The 19,738-nt window shown below is 43.9% G+C and overlaps 1 protein-coding gene across 1 annotated transcript; it reads left to right on the plus strand.

Annotated features, from left to right (window-relative positions):
• The first annotated feature begins 2,837 nt into the window (after nucleotides 1-2,837).
• On the plus strand, nucleotides 2,838-19,250 carry LOC306734671 (serine/threonine-protein phosphatase PP1-beta catalytic subunit). Its single transcript, XM_079216043.1, has 8 exons — nucleotides 2,838-2,958; nucleotides 15,395-15,526; nucleotides 15,607-15,837; nucleotides 16,426-16,530; nucleotides 16,785-16,856; nucleotides 17,939-18,090; nucleotides 18,194-18,328; nucleotides 18,673-19,250. The coding sequence occupies exons 1-8, from the start codon at nucleotides 2,907-2,909 to the stop codon at nucleotides 18,775-18,777; spliced, it is 984 nt and encodes a 327-aa protein (XP_079072169.1). The 5' UTR covers nucleotides 2,838-2,906; the 3' UTR covers nucleotides 18,778-19,250.
• Nucleotides 19,251-19,738: the final 488 nt, after the last annotated feature.

A 19,738-nucleotide genomic window follows, 5' to 3' on the forward strand; every position in this document is an offset into this window, starting at 1 on the left:
AACTTCTTGACATTGCTGTTGTGTGGCCTCCTTCGCTCCGCCCACATCTGTGTTCAGCGGTGTACAGAAAGTAAAGCTGGACAAAGCGACGCTTCCGGTAACGGTGCAGAAACACTGCTCGTTTGTGTGTGCTTGTGTGCGTGCGTGTGTGTGGGGTACACTGTCAACGTGGTGACCTTGCGATTTACATTACGTCCATTGTCTTCATTAAAATGTCTGTCTCAATGATTAATTTATATCTTATATTTTCGATTAAATTTTTTGCTTCTTCATCTGAAAATGTAAATGATATATATATATATATATATATATATATATATATATATATATATATATATATATATATACTTAAGAACACACACACACACTGTATATGCATTTGTATGAAGTATTTATTGATCATAATAATGATATTAATGTAAATAAAAATCATGTGAAAGTGGATGAAAATGTGTAATTTCAATTAAAATAAATTACAAAATGCCAAACCAAACAAAAGCTATAATCTTGTCTCTAGATAAAAGCGGTGTACTTTGTGAAGTAGTTTAAAAACTATTGACAATTTGATTTCTTATGAGTTGTATTATTATTATTTTTTTACTGGGAAAGGATATTTTGTGCTTGACATTTTCATATTTATCAACTTTTAATAACACAGTAAAACTTACTGATTAATGAAACACAATAATGATAACAACACGGTTCAGGAAACAGCGACAAGGTGTAGGTGCGTTATTAGTGATAACTTATACAGTTGTTAAACAATTTTCAATCAAATGCTTTATTAAGTAAAGCTTAATAAAGCACTGGCACTAAGCACTAATTTATAGCACTTTTGCTTTCTTGAAGTAATTGTACTTGTTTGATTATTGTTGTTCTGAGTTTGTACTCATGGTTGAATGCACTTATTGTAAGTCACTTGTAATAGTATAGTAATGTAATAATAGTAATTCAAGTAATTATGACATTATAAAGGTGGCATATGTTTAGTTTTCGCAGCAGCGAAGGCTATTATTCTGAAGTAAAAAATAACTAGCCTGTTTCCGGGTTTGGCTTGTCTGACGCAGCTGCACCTCTTCGCCTTTCCTCTGCAGCGCAACTTTGCCTCCGCCCACTCTCAACAGTGCGGAAATACCCAGATGACGCACTCGGGAGCAACAAGAAAATATGTTGCGAGTGGGAGAGGCAATAACATAACTTCAGACTTTAGTCATAATCTGGAGAGAGTGATGGACTGGATCCATTCTGGCGCTGTGGTCCAGGCAGTAGTGTCAATAAACACGGAAGGCTATCTCTGTTTATTCATTATTATTATTTGTACTTTACTTTATTGGTTCAACTCAATACAATCATAAAATAGTCACAAAAACACTTCACATTCATACAGTTCACATTCTGTCCAGAGGAGGGCGCTGTGCGCAAATAAATCAGCATCTGTTCTTATTAGCCGTCATCATCACTGTGCATTTGTGCCCGGATCATATTTTAGTGACAAGAATAAATGTCAGTTTTCTCATTTAAAGCTAACTTTGTCTCAATGACAGTTGCTCATTAATATCAAGAATATCTTAAGTCAGATTATCATTTTCGTGCAAAGCTGACCAACTGTGGAAAAAAACTGTCTATTTATTTGATGTTAGTATTTAGCTATTTTATTCACAAGTAGTATTGTTTAATTATTCGAGAAGTTATCTTATTTAGGTACGATTTTTAGATATATTAGGATTGCTTTTTCTTTTGATAGTTTTTTGTTTGGTTTAATTATTTGTTGTTGTTGTTGTCTAGGTGGTTTGTTCATTTGTTTATGATTTGTTTAACGCGCTGGGCACCTGGGATTCTGTATAGGCAGGTAGAGGACCAGCATACACCTGGGTAGGCCTACGTTTTTTTACCTTAGCATGAGAGGCAACATTATGAGTTCTTTTGTTTGTTTGCTTGTTTTGTTAAATCAATTATGAGACAAACGGAATCCTGTATGGAAAATACATTATTTTGCCTGCGTAAACCACAAATCCATGGTGCGTCAGTGGCCCTTTTGATTTATGTTTGTTTTTTTATTTATTGGAGCTACACTGTTTATTTTTAAAATAAATTTAAAAAACAGTATTCTTCTATGTTGTAATTTCACAGTAACCTGTTGCAATGCTGATGCCTTCAAGTGTTGTCCGAAATTACTGACAGATTAAGTAAACAAACAACAACATGGAATCAACAAGGTGGGAGTCCTTAATTACGTGTGTGTATTGAATGTCAGTGTTCTCCACCTGTTTGCATTTGGGGACCTTTTGAGGGGCTCTGCATTAACATGCTTTCTCGATCTAAAGTAAGGCAGCCTGACTGAAAAGCGCCCAAGCATTTTCTGAACCCACTGATCCTGTTCATGATGGTGTTGTTACTGCTTGCGGAACATTTATTCATCATGTACATGTCATGTTGTATGTTACAATGTTGAAAACATTGTTGCAATAAAGGATATTCATATTGGTCTCCAACAAGTCATTGCAGTTCTGGAAATGAATCGAGAGTAATGGCCGTATGTACAGATGGACATATCTAGAGTACATATATATATATATAACTATATATAACTATATATAACTATATATATATATATATATATATATATATATATATATATATATATATATATATACATTTTGGGGGGATTACTATAATCAAAAAAAAAATACATGGCCCGTTATAGGGCCATGTATGGCTATATGCACAACTCTCTTCGCCTCTCTGCGATGGAAGCTAGAGTGTCCGAGGTGCATTTTAATGCATCACAACAGTCCTAAACGGGAGGCCAGTGAGTGGGAGGCGGTTGGCGGTGCGTTTGTGTGCAGCGAGGCGGTGCCTGCCTTGCCTGCTCCAGACTGCGGCTGGCAGAGCTGTTTGCTACAGAAATGGCGGAGGGGGAGTTGGACGTCGACTCGCTGATTTCCAGACTTTTGGAGGGTGAGTTCACAAACCGCACGACCTTCATACTATCCTGCTGTGTGCATCTTTAGCCCGCGCGGGTTGCTTACGGTTGGTTTTGACTCAAGTCGGCAAGAAAAAAGGGCCCGTGTCGGAGTGTCCCGGTGTATCGGTACACCGGACCAGTCCCGTACGTTAGGTATGAAACCAGACCTAATGGCACGTGAGAGTTTTCACTCAATGTGAGTTGTGAGAGTCAAAGTGTGGGTTCACGATTGAATAACAAAAAGTTATAGTTCGAGGGCTGTCCGTACCCCGACCGGTCGAGTACGGGAGAGGACGCAACTCCTTAAACCTAACTAGAGTGCTGTCGCCTTGATCCATGTCGTAATGCTTGTATTACACTGTTGATGTCATCGCTTTGGTGTGCAGCACATATAACACTAACGAAGACGATTTGACTAGAGAAAAACCTCCAACAACAACATTTCCACAAGCTTTTTACACAACACAACACCCCGTGGTGGGCGGGAGCCTGCGCTGTATGTCGGTCCCAAAAGTTGGCGTTCCCTTTTTTTTTTTAAACAAAGTGCAGCTTGGGGACCCAAGTATGCCGAAGGTTTTAGCACAGGGGTTCGGTCCGTGAAAACACCGAGCATCGCGGTTCCGCTGTGTGTGTCTCCCGTCGTCCCGCTATCTTCAGGCTGTGGTTTAGTTTAACAGCTGATCGCGGCACAGCGAAAAAAGTGTCTCGGGAGTTACTGTCACAGACAGACTCACTCAATACGGCGCGTTCATACTGTCCACCATGTGTGGACAGCAGGCACCCACTCCGCCACACTGCACCACCACGAGCATGAAGGGAGGTGTGGGATATTCAAAAGTTCAGCAATGCTCTTTTCCCACGGGGCGCGTGGAGCGACCCAAGAAGCCACTTCAACCACCAGTGGACACTCCCGACAGTTGTGTCTGTGATGTTGTGCGTCCTGACTGACCCCCTGCCCAACCCAACCCCATAAAAACAGCACCATAGACACAACGACACCGCAGATGAAAAATCAGGAAACTTACCAGATGCTGTTCATTAAACACAAAGTCCATCCGCTCTCCTTAATAACAAGTTCAGTGGTGGTTGTACAGTTTATCAGTGCACTTCAGTTCCAGCAACAGGTGGTCATGTACTCCCAGCTTACTGACACACTGACCAATCACAAAGTACCTTAATGGGCCCTGTAGCAAAACGGATGCTAGAAGGTCTATAGTTTAATCAGCTCTAGAGTCCATAGAGAAACAGAAGAGAAATGTGATTGGATGAACGCTGTTAACCAGTGGCTGTGCCACGCCATGCAGGAGGCTGAAGGCAACAGAGGAACACAGGAGCTGTGCAATGAGAAAATAAGCTAATAGGGAAAAGCAATTATAATACACGTATATAGTGCACTTGTGAAAACAATTAAACTATAAAATAGCTATAACTTTTAATTCTAAAAAAATGTTTTCATAAAAAAATTTAATTTAAACTTTGTGATTATGTTTAGGCCAGCAGAGAAGGCTTAGCAGGCCCGGACGGCCCGCCACTGGTCAGGACTATGTCGGGGTTTCAAACAGGGGGTTCTGCGCAAAGGGTTTCTCCGCTGGAGAGTTGGCGCGTCCCAGGGGGGCGGTGTTTATATGGGAATGCTGCTGAATGGTGGTGTTTACACCAGCCACAGGCCCTGGTGGTGTTCCACTATATATAGACCTGCAGAGTGTGTTCCCTGTGGGCATTAACACATGAACAAAGTGTGTGTTCTCCCTGTGATTTGTAATTCCACAGCTAGTGAGTTGGGTGTTTTAAGAGTTAAGTTAAACTTGTGGACAGGTGAGGTCCACGGTAAACAAGTGTCAGTCAGGCGTGCACATTAGGTGTGCGTGTGAAACGTGCACGCGTGCTAATCAATGAGCAGCAGTGTATATAACCTCATCGTCTGGATTGATTTGGGAGACCGGTTACACAGTAGTATTTGTTGTTGTTGTTGTTGTTGTGTGTCAGCTGGGCCTGTACCGTCGCTAGTTAGCTGGCTGCTAACTACTCAGTGGAGGGAATTGGAGGGATCTTATCCTAAAGGGATCTGACCCTAAAGTCTTCCAGATGTGAGCTGTGAATACGTCCAACCATCCATCTTCAGTCCGCCACTTTCTCTCCCCACTCGCAGCAAGTCTGTGTCCGGCTGGCTCTTTTCTGGTGTGAAAATACCAACGGAGAGGCCCTGATGTGGAACAAGTCTCCGGCAAAAAAAGTTGCCCCAATGCAACTTTGTCAAAAAACACACACTGTTCTAAAACTGGCAACAAAAAAGTTGACAAAATGATCACCACCTAATCATCTGGTCCGGGGCTTCCTGTCAAGATAAGCTAAATCACAAGTGATTATATGTGTATGTATGTATATATATATATATATATATATATATATATATATATATATATATATATATATATATATATATATATATATAATGTTCTATTAGTGTAATATGGATCTCTTTCTTCTGCAAACAAAAGATGTAATCAATCTGTATCGTATCAGGAGGCCACAGTTTGTCTAATGTTTTCAATTTAGTATGAGGACAACAAAGGCAAACTGGTATTCGTCACCCGAGGAGACTACTTTTTAAAACGGCATATCGGGGTTTCAATTTGTAGGATAATAGGATAGGATATAGGATATATATAATTTAAGGGGGAGGTTGGTAATATTCAGATTTAAAAAAACTGAGCCTTTATCAGTCCTTCGAGAGTGCTTAGAAGACTAAAAAAGCACTATACGAGTACAGTCCGTTTACCAGGTGGCAACATCCGGTTTCGCCAAGCGAAGCCGATGTTTGCGGAAGTTTCTTAAACCTGCCTTCTCTCGACTGGCCAGCAACAAGTCTGCTTGAATAGAAGTCTATAATAAAATTACTCTATTTCATTCCAAAGAGGGTAACGTCCGTCCATAGGTTACAAAAAAAGCCAAGATGGCGCCGGACAAATGGCCGAACTCGAGGCTTTAAAACGGCAGTCCACAAACCAACGGACGACTACGTCCACTTCTTATATTCAGTCTGTGCTAATGACAATAAATATCTCTGATACTCTCTGTGTTAATAAAGTTATGCATTTTCAAGGGGAAACTTCTCTACGATTTAAGCAAATTTTAATGTAATAATCAAAATTTCTTTCATGTAAATGTACAACTTAATCTCTGAAAATTTGTTGTGCTCTTCCACTATTACCGCTCTCCCCCAGAATACATCTATTTTTTCCAACCTACAATGGCACTAATACATTGTCATGCAAACCGTGAGATTTATCAACTCTGTTTACTTAAACAGATCACACCTGCAGTCTGCTTTAATTTGGACCTTTTACTAAATGGCCCGTCAGTGGCCTTCTCCTGGCACTCGTTTCTACAAGCTCTAAAGGTTTTAACTAGGGAGTCATTTAGCCTTCTCTGCAGGAATAAAAAGAGTCTTTGCTTCAGGGCGGACAGGAGTTCCTTAAACGCCTCAATAGGAGGTCGATCTCTTACTTCTTCAGTGAGCTCTGCTGCCGGTCGGGAATCGACATACTCATGCACACGGGCGAACATGTCCAGCTCTCTGATCTCCTATTAAATGTCAACAGGCACAGCAGCTGTCTGTGGTAGAAATGAACTTACCCTTTTAGTGACACTAAAAGGGTAAGTTAGGGGGAAGGGGAGGGGGGCTCCTCTCCAATGGATACTTTTAATATTGAACATTTATGAGGTGTAGTGGCTTTTTAACTCAGCAAATCGTTACCACTTACGACCCTTTTTCAGCAAAAAGGTTTGAATAGATTTGACGCAGGCATGGGACCAACTAATAGCGTCCTATTGACCCGGACCAGCGTCTGTCTGAACTGTTGTGAATCATGAAGCTACTGTAGGATATTTTATTGAGGTTCCTTTCAGAGAAATGCTCTTGAGTGAATATGAGTTCCCTCTAGTAAACAGTTGCACATATGTTTGGGCTTTTATTGTGAAAGGGAAGAACAGAAGGGCTGGATCTGGTCTACGCTGTCTTCGTCAAGGTTGGGAGGAGTACTAGAGTTTGGACGACGAAGCCTCCATGCTTTGGTTTGAGTAAATGCCAAACAATGACCATGCTAACTTTAGCATGCTATCATGCTAAATACCACATGTATTTAGCATGATAGCATGCCAACATTTGCTGATTAGCTCAAAGCTAGTGCCGAATGGAGGAGTCGATTGTTTTGGACAACTTGTCATAGTGTGTGAGCATCCAGACACCCTCATGCATGTACAGTGTGCATGTCCCCCGGCAGTGTGGTGGAGGGGTTGACAGTAGTCTAGTCGACAGGCTAAACCAGATCAACTGACAACTTGGTTTACAATCACGAGGCCGCCTCAGTGACCTCAGCGTGCACATTCTCCAGTCTCTGGTTTCATTTGTCACTCTAAACACGATGACTCGTCAGTCGCTGTCTTGCGAGTCACCGTTGAAAGGTAGGCAGCAACACAACGGTGCATAGATGACCTTAACAAAGTAATTTGTCTGTATTAATAAAATGGACATTTGTACCGTCTCCCTATATGTTGATAGTACGCAGTCCGAGTGGCTACACTTGTCTAGTCCTCTCACTGGTTCATATCTAAAAAGCTCTGTCTCAGTGGGCTCTAACCAGGCCTCCGGTTTTGAAGAGTGATGTCAGTGTGAAAGTGTCTTAAACTTGCATTCTCTCTCCTGGCCATCAGGAGGCGACTCCTCCGGTTGCAAAAAGAAGTCTGGTTGTATAGAAGTCTATAGAAAATGACTCTACTTCTCTCTTGATTTATTCCCTCACTAAACATTGTAAACATGAGTTTATATTTAAATCTATAGTTTAAAGTCTTCAATACAGCATAATGTTCACAGTCCAAAAATGGTCACATCCGTTCACTGGCTGCAAAAATCCAAGATGGAGGCGGCCAAAATGTCGCACTCGAGGCATCGAAACGGCAGTCCACAAGGGTGACGGCGACTCCGTCCACTTCTTACTCACAGTCTATGCATGCACAGTAATGTGACGCCTGTTGTGGGATGTGTCTCGTGTGAAGTCGCTCAAATTTGTAAAAGTTCACCCTCAGTGCAGAAGTGTTCATGCCTCATCCAGTGCCGTGGAGTGGACGCCGCTATGTGTCTCATCACCGCGGTGACAAACAATCAATACGTCTCGGCCCTGTGGGGAAACCAATCCGTCATCCGCTGCTTTGGTTAGCGCTGCGGCGTGTTCCACATTTCACAGCAGAGCCGAAGTCACTGTTTTCACAATGTCCACAGAGATCCTTCGGTTGTCTCGACACAGAGGACAGCAGCACATCCATTTCCTGCCCCGGCCATCCCAGTTAGCCCAATGCTGAGCCCTCACTGGCCCGCTGGCTGCCCAGCACAGGTCTTTGGGCTTTATGTGGCCCCAAACATCCGCCAGCGAGCGTGGGGGAGGCAGGATGGAAAGTTGCATTTCGGAGCCATTATAGTTAATGGGCGAAGACGCCAGCCAAGCTGTAACTCGGTATGGGAACATGGCATCTTTCTAAAGGCCATTTATCCCTCTCCCTCTCTCTCTCTGTTTATCTCCTAAAATTGGAATTGTCACTGACATTTGAACATCACGTCTTTTTCTTTTTGGAACAATCTGCATCCATTTTCCACACTGCAGCCCAAAACTTCATCAGTAATATGTAAGAAATCATGAAGGCGTGTTAAGACAGAGTCCACTTATACTGTGCTTTCCTACAGCGGGGCGAACAAAAGAAACATTTTTGTCCAGGATTTAGAAAATGGTAAGAGACCTACTTGGGGGGGAAAACATAACGGTTTAAGTTCCCTCTTTGAAAGGGCTTTCTGACAGCAAGGTTAAGGATTGAGAACATTCTAATTATAGCATACACTTAAACTAACTATGGAGTATGAAGTACCTCATGCAACTTCAAAGACATCTGAACTGTCCCTTTTTTAAATGCAACTATTAGTGACTATCGTGGCCACAAGCGTCATGTACAGGAATGCTAAGAACCCGTTTAAAAGCAGCACAGGTGAAGAAAAGTCATGAAAGTTAGCATCAGGTCACCGTCATCCATCCTAAACTGCTGGTGGTGGGTACCAAACCGCAATGATGATGTTGAATGGAGCAAAGGTACATTTTATTGCATTAATTCAGCTTTTCACTTGTAAGAGTTATTCCTTCTTTCTCTGGCTTTAATGGAAAGTGCACAGTCATGTATCCAGTGTGTGTGTGTGTGTGTGTGTGTGTGTGTGTGTATATATGTGTGTGTGTGTATGTGTATGTGTGTGTGTGTGTGTGTGTGTGTGTGTGTGTGTGTGTGTGAGAAAGAGAGAGCGCGAGATAGATGTTGGCAGGTCTCTGATTAGTCCTGGGTTTCTCCACGTTTTAGGAGCGTTTCCCGCCCCGCTGTAGGTAAGCCGGACTACTTGAGCTGAGAGAGTTCTACAACACATCGAGTGTCCTGGGCTCTCGTAACACGCTGGTGTCGCTGCTGCTGCTGCGTGGCATTCTGTTATGGAAACAACAACAATGGTGGAGCCTGTGTGTCGGGGAGCGCTCACCCCCTGGCACCGAACGTGGCACAGAGGAGCTCACCCGGGCTTTTTCACCCGCCCCCCCACTTCTATTCACTCCCTCGTCCACTGTGTCTCCCCCCACTCAAGCTTCACTTTCCTCCCTGTTTATTTCTCCCCTCGTCCATTTTCTCTCCGGCCCCACAAAGACGGCCATTCACCCCGTGGCACTTAAAGGCGAACAAAACCTCCTCTGAAAAAAAATGCCACAGAAATGCCAGCGCATTCGGGATTTCTGCCTCGAGAGTCGCTGCCGCGCTCCTCGCCAGAGTCGCTTTGTGCCGCTCGCTCACTGAGGGGTCAGTGTTTTCCATCGGCCCCGCGTGGGAGGGGGTTAGATGGAGGGGCGAGCGGAGCTGCTGGCCTCGTGCCCAGCTGGGAGAGAATGGAGAATGGATGTAGAGGGCTAAAAAAGGTCTGACGGGGCATCTTTATTGGTGCAGCAGTGGCTGAAACATGCACACGTCACGCCTGCTTGTTATTCATGGCTCTGCTTCACCCACCAGAAGTTCTTTTGCAGATGTTTGCTCGGCAATTAGAGAAAATTAATGTTTTTCTGAACTTCAAGCTGCACCTACAACCGTGGTAAAAATAAATGACTTCATGTATTATGAGAGCTGGCAAACAAGACTCTACAGTCCCCTCTCAACTCTACGGAGGGTTTTGTTTTTTTCCGGCCTGTGGCCTAAATTGTTTGATTCTCCGCTCTCATCAACTTTATTTCCAGCTTTAGCTGTCGGCTGTTTTTGGCAACAACAACAACAAAAAAACTCTCTTTAATCCACTCGCTGTACACAGTGAAGATAGACAGACAAAAGTTAGCGACTAGTTGGTGAACACTGTGGAGCATTTAGCAGCTAAAGATATACAGCTATATTACCCTCAGGAGTTGGTGGAGTCCAGGAGTGAGAAGGAGAGTGAATATTGGACTTTCATTCCTCACATGGCCAAAAAACATGACTCCAAATGAATCCATATGCTGCTCGGTTTGTGCTGGGTGGGCTTTGTTTACATTTCTTAAAGGGACAGTGTGTAGGATGGCATCTACTGGTGTTGTTGCAGTTGCTCGCTCAGTTGCTCGCCTCTACTTTAGGGGCAACGGAAGTCAGACGGCGGCTGGACGTACTATGATTTTGCACTCGCCTGCTCACGCTACCGCGTGTTTGGTTTGTCCGTTCTGGGCTACTGTAGAAACATAACAGTGATACATGATGGACTCCGTGAAGACGACCCGCTCTCTGTGTAGATATGAAGGGCTCATTCTAAGCTAATGAAAGCATAGTTATGAATATTATATTCCTTCTCTGCTAATAGTCACCCTGAAATGCCACACACTGGCCCTTAAATGTAAGGTATTGAGGAAAAAGTATAATTTTAAGTAAACTACTGGTATAATACTGGTAAACTAAGTGAGCAGTAAAAGAGCAGCTGTCTGAGTCTGGCTCTCTTTCTCTCCCAAACAGCAACATAGCCTTCAAGTGCTCCCTCTTCGTCCTGAGCGACTAGCTCACTTCCTCCTTCCTACATACAGCAGCGCCCATATATGGTATTGACTTCAAGAAGTGATCCTTCTGTAATACACTTCTCTCTCTCTCTATCTCTATCTCTCTCTCTCTCTATGACACACAAGCAAACTCTGCTCCTTTTAGATGGACGGACCAGAGGGTGACCTCCGTGACCCCTCAGCCTCGTAGTTTGCGATCAGTGAAGCGGAGGAAAGGATGACTTTCGCTGATTTAAATCTTCGGTTAGCCAGAAGGCAAGCTGGTGCGATTGTGAGTCAAGTTTGTGTGTCTGTGGTGTGTTTCAACATGCAGCACAATGGTGGGTTGGGCAGCAACCGAGAGAAACCTCCCAAACACGTAGCTGGACTTTAGCTCGGGGAACGCTGGCTCGCTTGTCTCTAGAAAGCTCAGCCACCGTGACACAGGCTAGAGAGCGTTGCTGGGCGGTAGTGCGGCAAAGACCGGAACAACGGCTCATTAATGCTTCCAGGAATGAAATTGCCCTCTTAAACTAGTAGTCATTTTCCCCACTTCTTCCTTCACAGAAAATCATTAAATTGTCTGATTATTAAGGTCAAAACGTCAAACTTTCAGTGAACTTACATCGGGTTGGTCCTTATCTTGTTTTTTATTCTTTGCAAACTGAGTCTTTTTGGACAGTTCGTCGTACAGAACCATCACCTCCAGGGGTCTAAGAAAGTATTGAGTATGTTTTATTGTCCTGTATCGATTCTAATTACTTTATTCATTATATCCACATTACTGATGCTTATGTCAAAAATCTCATTGTGTAAATATTTATACCAATAGACAACCCCACAATATTGTCATAAAAAAATGATATGTACTATCTATATAATATTTATTTACTTTGCAAATTGCATATCCCATTGTTTGCATTGCATACAAAAAGTAAACTTTTTAAAATTCAGATGTTATGCTTTAGGTGGTGTGTTTCAATCTCAATGTATAAATGTATTTAAACAATTTCACTAAATTGCCTTGCTTACAGTACATCAAAATATCACACTATATTGATTTCCCCCGTGTCAGAAGTATCGTATCACCAGATTCTCGCTAATACACCCCCAAAAGCACCATCACAGGCCAAGTTCCATCCAGAACCAACACTCACCCCATTTAAAAAGATTAGATTTGAATGCATCCTGCAGACGCCCCAACCAGCTCGGTCCCAGGCGGCCCCACTAGGGCCGAGCTGTTTAGGCGTGTGATCCGCCTGGAATGCAGAGACAAGTCTGTCCTCTTGACGTCAGGGAGGAGGGAGGAGGAGGGAGGATGGAGAAAGGCCGCAGCGAAACGGCACGAGGCACTGGAACAAATTGGGAGTCACGGATCGGAACACGGAGAGCTTTCTCAAGGATGTCCGCTGATCTTTCTGGAGAAACAGCTGGGTAAAACCTCCCTGGCTTCCTCCAGACCACACGAGGCTGTCGGAAAGGGAAGCTCCACAGCCGGTTCAGCCGGCGTGGGTTGTCTTGTTGTCTTGTCATGCTTGTGTTTACATTTACGTGATGCATCAGGACATTTGGAGTGCAGCAAACACTTTTCTAAACAGTTTGTTTTGCCAGCCGTTTAAAACCGTCCCTTCCACTTCTCTACCCTCCTCAAGTGATCATGCATCTGAAAACATCCAGCCTGACTACCTGTTGCTGTCACTGTGTGCGTGCGCACTGGACTGATGTGTGATGAAGGACAGCGTAGTCCGTATGCCTCCTGTTTGTTTGCCGTGGTAATTCCCCCTTTTAAGCGTTTTGATTATGATAATTCGCAACTGGAGACACCTGACATACAGAGGTTTCCTGGACTGGTGCCAGGTGTTGATGGATTCTTGTCACAGCTTGTGCACCAAACTGGACCATATTTGAGGCCTCTAGTGTTTCCTGCGCTTGTGGCTCTTATAGCCCCCCTCCCCCCTCACCCCCTCTTACTCCTGTCAGATGCTCTCCTTTGTGTTAGTATGCAAGGCGTGGGTTGGTTGAGATGCCACTTTATCTGCAAATCCCCCCCGCCCCCAGCAGCCGCCGCTCATCGACACCTTTCAGGCTAGAAATTGGTCTTGCTAGGTTGCCATGGTGATCGCATGTGCTACCTCTTTTTCCCCTCTCTCCTCACTGGAGAAGCTGCAGTGCAGTGGTGGTGGAGTAAAGGATGCTGGGATGCTTCCCCACAGTCCCGTAGTGACACGACAAGGTCACTGTGTGTGTGTGTGTGTGTGTGTGTGTGTGTGTGTGTGTGTGTGTGTGTGTGTGTGTGTGTGTGTCTGTGTGTCTGTGTGTCTGTGTGTGTGTGTGTGTGTGTCTCAGACCTGCAAACGCGTCATCGCTGAGAGGGAGCTGTGTGAAATCAACCTCTCGACAGCCCACGTTTCAGTGGACACGCGTGTGTTGTGCTCTCACTGTGCTTTTCTATTTCAACATGATGTTGGGATCGTTAACCTGCGGAGTCCTGTCGCTCAGAGGGCTGCACCACGAGGCCGTCTCTCTCAGCGTCCGAGAGGACGGGTTCCATGAAGGTGTTTATTAAACGGCTCCCATACAAGGAGGTGTAGAATTATTTTAGCAAAAAGAAACGATGTTGCTGCAAATGAGGCAAAATATGACGGCAGAACATGACTAATTGTCTAAATATATATATATATTTTGTCTTTTACCACTTCATGCACTTTCCATGTTGACCGCTCTTAGACTTTACACTTGATGCAACAGACTTAAATGTTTTACTCATTTAAGTTAATTTTATTAATGAAATATTCTCTTTGATAAATACCAATAGAGTTCCTATTTGATACCAACAGTGTAAAGACATAACTCTGAATGGTAACTTCATGGTGTGGTTTGAGGTCATTCTAACGTGTGTTAGTGTGTGTGTGTGTGTGTGTGTGTGTGTGTGTGTGTGTGTGTGTGTGGCATAAGTTACCGTGGCGACCCACTGATCGGGCTTCCTGGCTCACCCCTCAGGTGTGTGATGGCAGGGTGTGTTTGGCTGAGGAGGAGCAGACAGACAGACAGACAGACGCCTCAGATCTCCAGGCAGATATAGCAGGGTCATGTTGCACATGTACAGACACATACACACCGTTGTCTTTTCCAACTGGAGGTAAAACACCATCAGAGCTGCCAGGTGCAGAGAGGAGTCACCTGCAGGAATCAAACACCACCTTTCACTCTCTCTCTCTCTCGCGTCACTTCTCTGTTCTAAACGCAACTCCTCCAGGAGCTGCAGCTCCTCCCCCCGTCTATTTGATTGACCTACAAGGTGGTACTTCCATCTTGTTGCCGTGGTGTCTTCTGACAGCTCTGACCTGCTGTTCACCGAAGCCTCCGGGTCAGAACATGGCCATGCAGCGGGGAGCTGAGAGGCAGCTTGTCGTCGGTGGTTTGCATGTGTCAGTTTAAGGACAGTAGCTACTGTAGCCAGCAGGATTATTAAATACTGCAAAGTTGTCTTTCTATTCAATTCAGGGCTGCAACTAATGATTGGTTTTGTGATTGTATCATTTTCTGGATTAATCCCAATTTTTTTTATTCTATTAAATGTCAGAAAATCGGGGAAATGCTGTTATCTTTTAATTAAGCAAGCCCCGAGGGGACATCTTAAAGGCTCTTTGGCCAAGCAGCAAGTCAAAGCAGCAAATCCTCTGATGAATCCTGTGATATGTAGTTTTCTTTTGTTGCTTGAATCAGAATTTCAGTCAAAATGGTGGCCAACTCATATTTTTTTTAATGTATTTTAGCAAATTTTCGACTGGAGTTTATTTTTTCTTGTGAATGAATGAATGAATATATACTTTATTAATCCCCAAGGGGAAATTTGGTCAAATTAAATTTGTCCAACTGCGCTGTACTGTAAATGTAATATTTGCTATCTTGTGGGTATTGTATATAGGTACGCCCGTACACTTTATGTAGCCTAAAGGGAAGAGTTGTGAGGCTTTTATTTTTGATGGACTGGTATTAAAGATCATGCTGAACAACATCATTATTAAACATCCAACTTCATGGCCGGTCTCATGTGCGTTTACCAGAAGGATTAACTAACAGAGATGTACATGCCCCGTGTCACAGGGCCACAGTGACTTTCCCTTCCCCTTGTCTCAGTTACCCAACAGGAAGTCGTCTCAGAAACGACTCCCGACAACATCAACAATACCCACAGCAGCTATTTTTGTCCTCCGCCTGTTGACTGAACCCTGCCTCCCATATTTAGTTAATGTGTGCACGTACGAGGTGATCGGGGAATCAACCCGCCGGTGCCGGCTCGTCCTTTGTGGCTTCATGTTGCCGCTGCTCGTGCTGCTCCGTTAACTCTCTTCCGCTCCCCCACCAGTGCGAGGATGTCGTCCAGGGAAGATCGTCCAGATGACCGAGGCGGAGGTGCGCGGCCTCTGCATCAAGTCCCGGGAGATCTTCCTCAGTCAGCCCATCCTCCTGGAGCTGGAGGCCCCGCTCAAAATCTGTGGTCCGTAATCCCCCGTTTAAAACCCGCTCTTCCACACTGTCGGGCTGCTCCCAGCTCACTGCCTCCGCTTCCTCCCTCAGGTGACATCCACGGGCAGTACACAGACCTGCTGAGGCTCTTTGAGTACGGCGGCTTCCCCCCGGAGGCCAACTACCTGTTCCTGGGCGACTACGTGGACAGGGGCAAGCAGTCCCTGGAGACCATCTGCCTGCTGCTGGCCTACAAGATCAAATACCCCGAGAACTTCTTCCTGCTCAGGGGCAACCACGAGTGTGCCTCCATTAACCGCATCTACGGCTTCTACGACGAGTGTGAGTGGAGTCCGTTTCCTCTTCTCTTCCACCGTGGGAGATGTACTTCTGTCATGTATGACTAGACGCGAGTTCGGGTTAGGGTGGTACCTCAAAGTCCAGTGTGAGGTTTTGAGATGGACGACACACAAACTTTCTGTTATTCTACAGTATTGTTGTTTTTATTTGTATAATAAGAATAAGTAGCAATTTCCAAAAGGTGTGTTTTATGCATGTTTGTAATCCTGAGGGAAAATGAATATCCGAATACTGATGTGATCTAGTCAAAAAAGAATAAACAAATAGAGGAAATAAATGATACTTTGTATTCCTTTTTAAAATAGATTATCACTTTTATCGACTGTGATTTTTAAATGATATTGAAATATATATTTTAAGTGATTAAAATTGAAGTTGCAGCTGCACCCTATAGTATAAAATAGTCACTTTTCTAGCTTAATATTTGGTAAAGAAGGACGCAAACATGGAAAAAAAGAGAGCAAATAATGGAGAGTAAAACCATGAAATGAGGCACATTATCAGAGTATAACCCAATGAAGCGGCACACTTCTCATCCCGCTGACTCTCCGTCTCTCGCTCACCTTGCAGGTAAACGCAGGTTCAACATCAAGCTGTGGAAGACGTTCACCGACTGCTTCAACTGCCTGCCCATCGCCGCCATCGTGGACGAGAAGATCTTCTGCTGCCACGGAGGTATTCGTAACGCTGATCGCCACCTTGTCCTGGGAGGCCTCGCCCCCTCGATCCAGTTTGTGTTGGTCGCTTTCGAGCCGTCATAGTTGTATGTGATCTGCAGCATATCGGATAAAGGTCGGGAGTCTTTGTCAGCTTTTAGTATTATAGGTTGACTCGTGTGACGTGAAGTACATATGAGTCAAAGTGAGTTGATGTCTTTACTGATGCGGAGGTCTATAAAGGGATTAACAGCAGGGGGGTGTCGCCCACAGGCCTCTCTCCGGACCTGCAGTCTATGGAGCAGATCAGACGCATCATGAGACCAACAGACGTGCCTGACACAGGTAGGTCAACACACACACACACACACACACACACACACACACACACACACACACACACACACACACACACACACACACAGGTTACCAAAGTGAGCTATCAATAAGGTTGTGAATATTGAGAGCACTAGGATTAATAACCACAAGGTTTTAAAGACTCTTGGGTCATTAAATACTTAAGATTTTGAGTCATTATCAATTAAGAGGACGTAAATGTTGTGTATCACAACATAAAGGTCACATGTGCTAACAATGAAGACTTCACAAATATCCAAAAGGTTAAAGAAAAATCGATGACATTTTGGACGGACGTGGATGTAAAAGATAACGGTAACTTTAAGACGTCTCTGTTGTATTTATAGTTTTTTGTTTATTTTTTTTTTATATTTGACTAACGGTTATTATTGTTCCGATTTAAATCTGGCCATTTTCTTCTCGTTTCGTCATTTTGTCAACAAAATATGAGCAAATGCAGAAAACTCCCCATCCACTTATGATCCTGAAGTATGCTCCGGATACGCCAACTGACAAATACTTCCTTTTCCTCGTCAACTTTTGACAGTTTATGGTCCAAACCAGTCTGAGCCCATATTCATCAAGAGGAGGAAAGCTATTCAGCTCCTTTAACTTGGGAAAGGGCTCCCATGTCTGCTGAAGATATTGATGTTCACAAGGTTGATTATTTATGACAATGAGGATATTAAAAGATACCAGGATTCCGTGCGCTCTCCTGAGTCCTGGTGATCCAGTGGAAGCCTCAACCTGGTTGTTCATGCCCTTATAAGGCAACCAGTGTTCAGACCCCAGCACACGCCGTCTCTCAGGTCCTCTTATGGTCTTTCAGGGAGACTCTGGGTGTCCAGAGGAGAACGGGTCTGTATAAATATATATATATATTTATACGCAGCCTCGGCGTCTTAATACCTGGCATGACTGTAAATGTGACATACAGGTGATACAACTCATACGGGTTTGACTCACAGCACATTGTGTGATGCTGTGAGTTGAGGGTCACACACGGAGATGAAGACCACCAATAAGTTGGCGTTGATAATGTGTTGTTGTTGCTTTTTTCTTCCCTCCAGGCCTCCTGTGTGATCTGCTGTGGTCAGACCCCGACAAAGACGTGCAGGGCTGGGGAGAAAACGACCGCGGCGTCTCCTTCACCTTTGGCGCCGATGTGGTCAGCAAGTTCCTCAACCGCCACGACCTGGACCTAATCTGCAGAGCCCACCAGGTACTCGCCCGCGTACCGGCTTCCTGTCTAAAGAGAGAAGTCCATATTATGTGAATGCACTTCTTCCCTGACTGCCGGTCCTCTGTGTGTCTGACGCCCCCAGGTGGTGGAAGACGGCTACGAGTTCTTTGCCAAGCGGCAGCTGGTGACTCTGTTCTCAGCTCCCAACTACTGCGGGGAGTTCGACAACGCCGGCGGCATGATGAGTGTGGATGAAACCCTGATGTGCTCCTTCCAGGTGGGAAGCTATATAGATAGATATATATATATATATAGATAGATATACAATTTAATCAAAATGACCGACTCAAAGCATCAAATAACCAGTCCACCTGGCCTCTCTGTCCCAGTATAATCACTCAACTTAGCCTCCAGTTTTCTAAAGTATTTTAAAAGTACAAGTACACAGACACAGGACTTTGTTCCAGTAATGAGTTAGTGTACGACTTGCGTTCTATCAGTGAGAGTTGTGTCCAATTGGGAGTGATTTTCTCTTCTGAGCCGCTCGAAAACCCGGCTCCTTTTATTACACAAACTATATATATATAATTGAAACATCCTGTTGTCCCTGTCTGCTCCTAGATCCTGAAGCCATCTGAGAAGAAAGCCAAGTACCAGTATGGAGGGATGAACTCGGGTCGGCCCATCACTCCCCCCCGCACAGCCCAACCTCCAAAGAAACGATGAAGACAGACGAAGTGAAGAGGAGACAGAGAACGAGATCGAAAGAGAGATGGTTTTCAAAGATTGTCTCCTGTGGGCTTTTCATGACACACAAAATAATTAAAAGCAACACACGGCAGAGGGAAAACATGAAAAGAAACATGAAAAGATGCACTCAACCCGGCCTTTCATTTCCTTTCTCATCTCCCTCTGAACTGCTGTCCCTCTCCTCTTTTTCTTCCTCAACGACTTGTTTTTTTCCTCTGCGTTCGTGTAACATTTTTAAAAACAAGTGTTAAAAGAAAACACTAAACAAGGCTGTCATTCTGTAGCATATCGGAGTGTATTTCTTTTGTCTTTTTGTCCTTTGCCTTTTATTTTCTTGACAACAGAATGACAACTAGTTTAGTTTACCACATCTCCTTACTCGCCCCGCCTGTACAGACACAACAGGTATTAATAATGACTGCTGGGTTTTCAATAAATAATACAGGAAATTAATGTGAATGCTCCGTGTGGTCCTTCAAGTTAAATCTACGGAAGTCCTAAAGTCTAAATTCAAAGCATTAATATAGTTGCACACAATTTACTAAATGAACGTCATGCTGTATTGAAGACTTGAAACTGGAGATTGACCATAAACTCATGTTTACAGAGGTTATCAAGGGAAGTAGAGTAATTTTCTATACGACCACACTTCTCTATTCTTGCCATCAGTTTCAGAGGTTGCCGCCTGGGTTCACCTGAACGGGACAGACGTGAGGTCAAAATGGCCTTGACCATTTTACTTCAAATCTAATCCAAGCCAAATTTGGAGACTCCCTTAACCCTCAACGGAGTTTGCCAGAAAGTTGTGATGAATAAAATAATTTATGCCTGAAGACAAATTCTTCTATATCTCTTAAATACCTTTTATTTGTATGAAAACTAGCAGACTTCATTTGAGCTGGTCTGACTTAAAGGGCCAGCTATCTGTAATTCTATT

This window comes from Taurulus bubalis (genome assembly GCF_910589615.1).
Source record: "Taurulus bubalis genome assembly, chromosome: 3".
In the NCBI taxonomy this organism is placed as follows: domain Eukaryota; kingdom Metazoa; phylum Chordata; class Actinopteri; order Perciformes; family Cottidae; genus Taurulus; species Taurulus bubalis.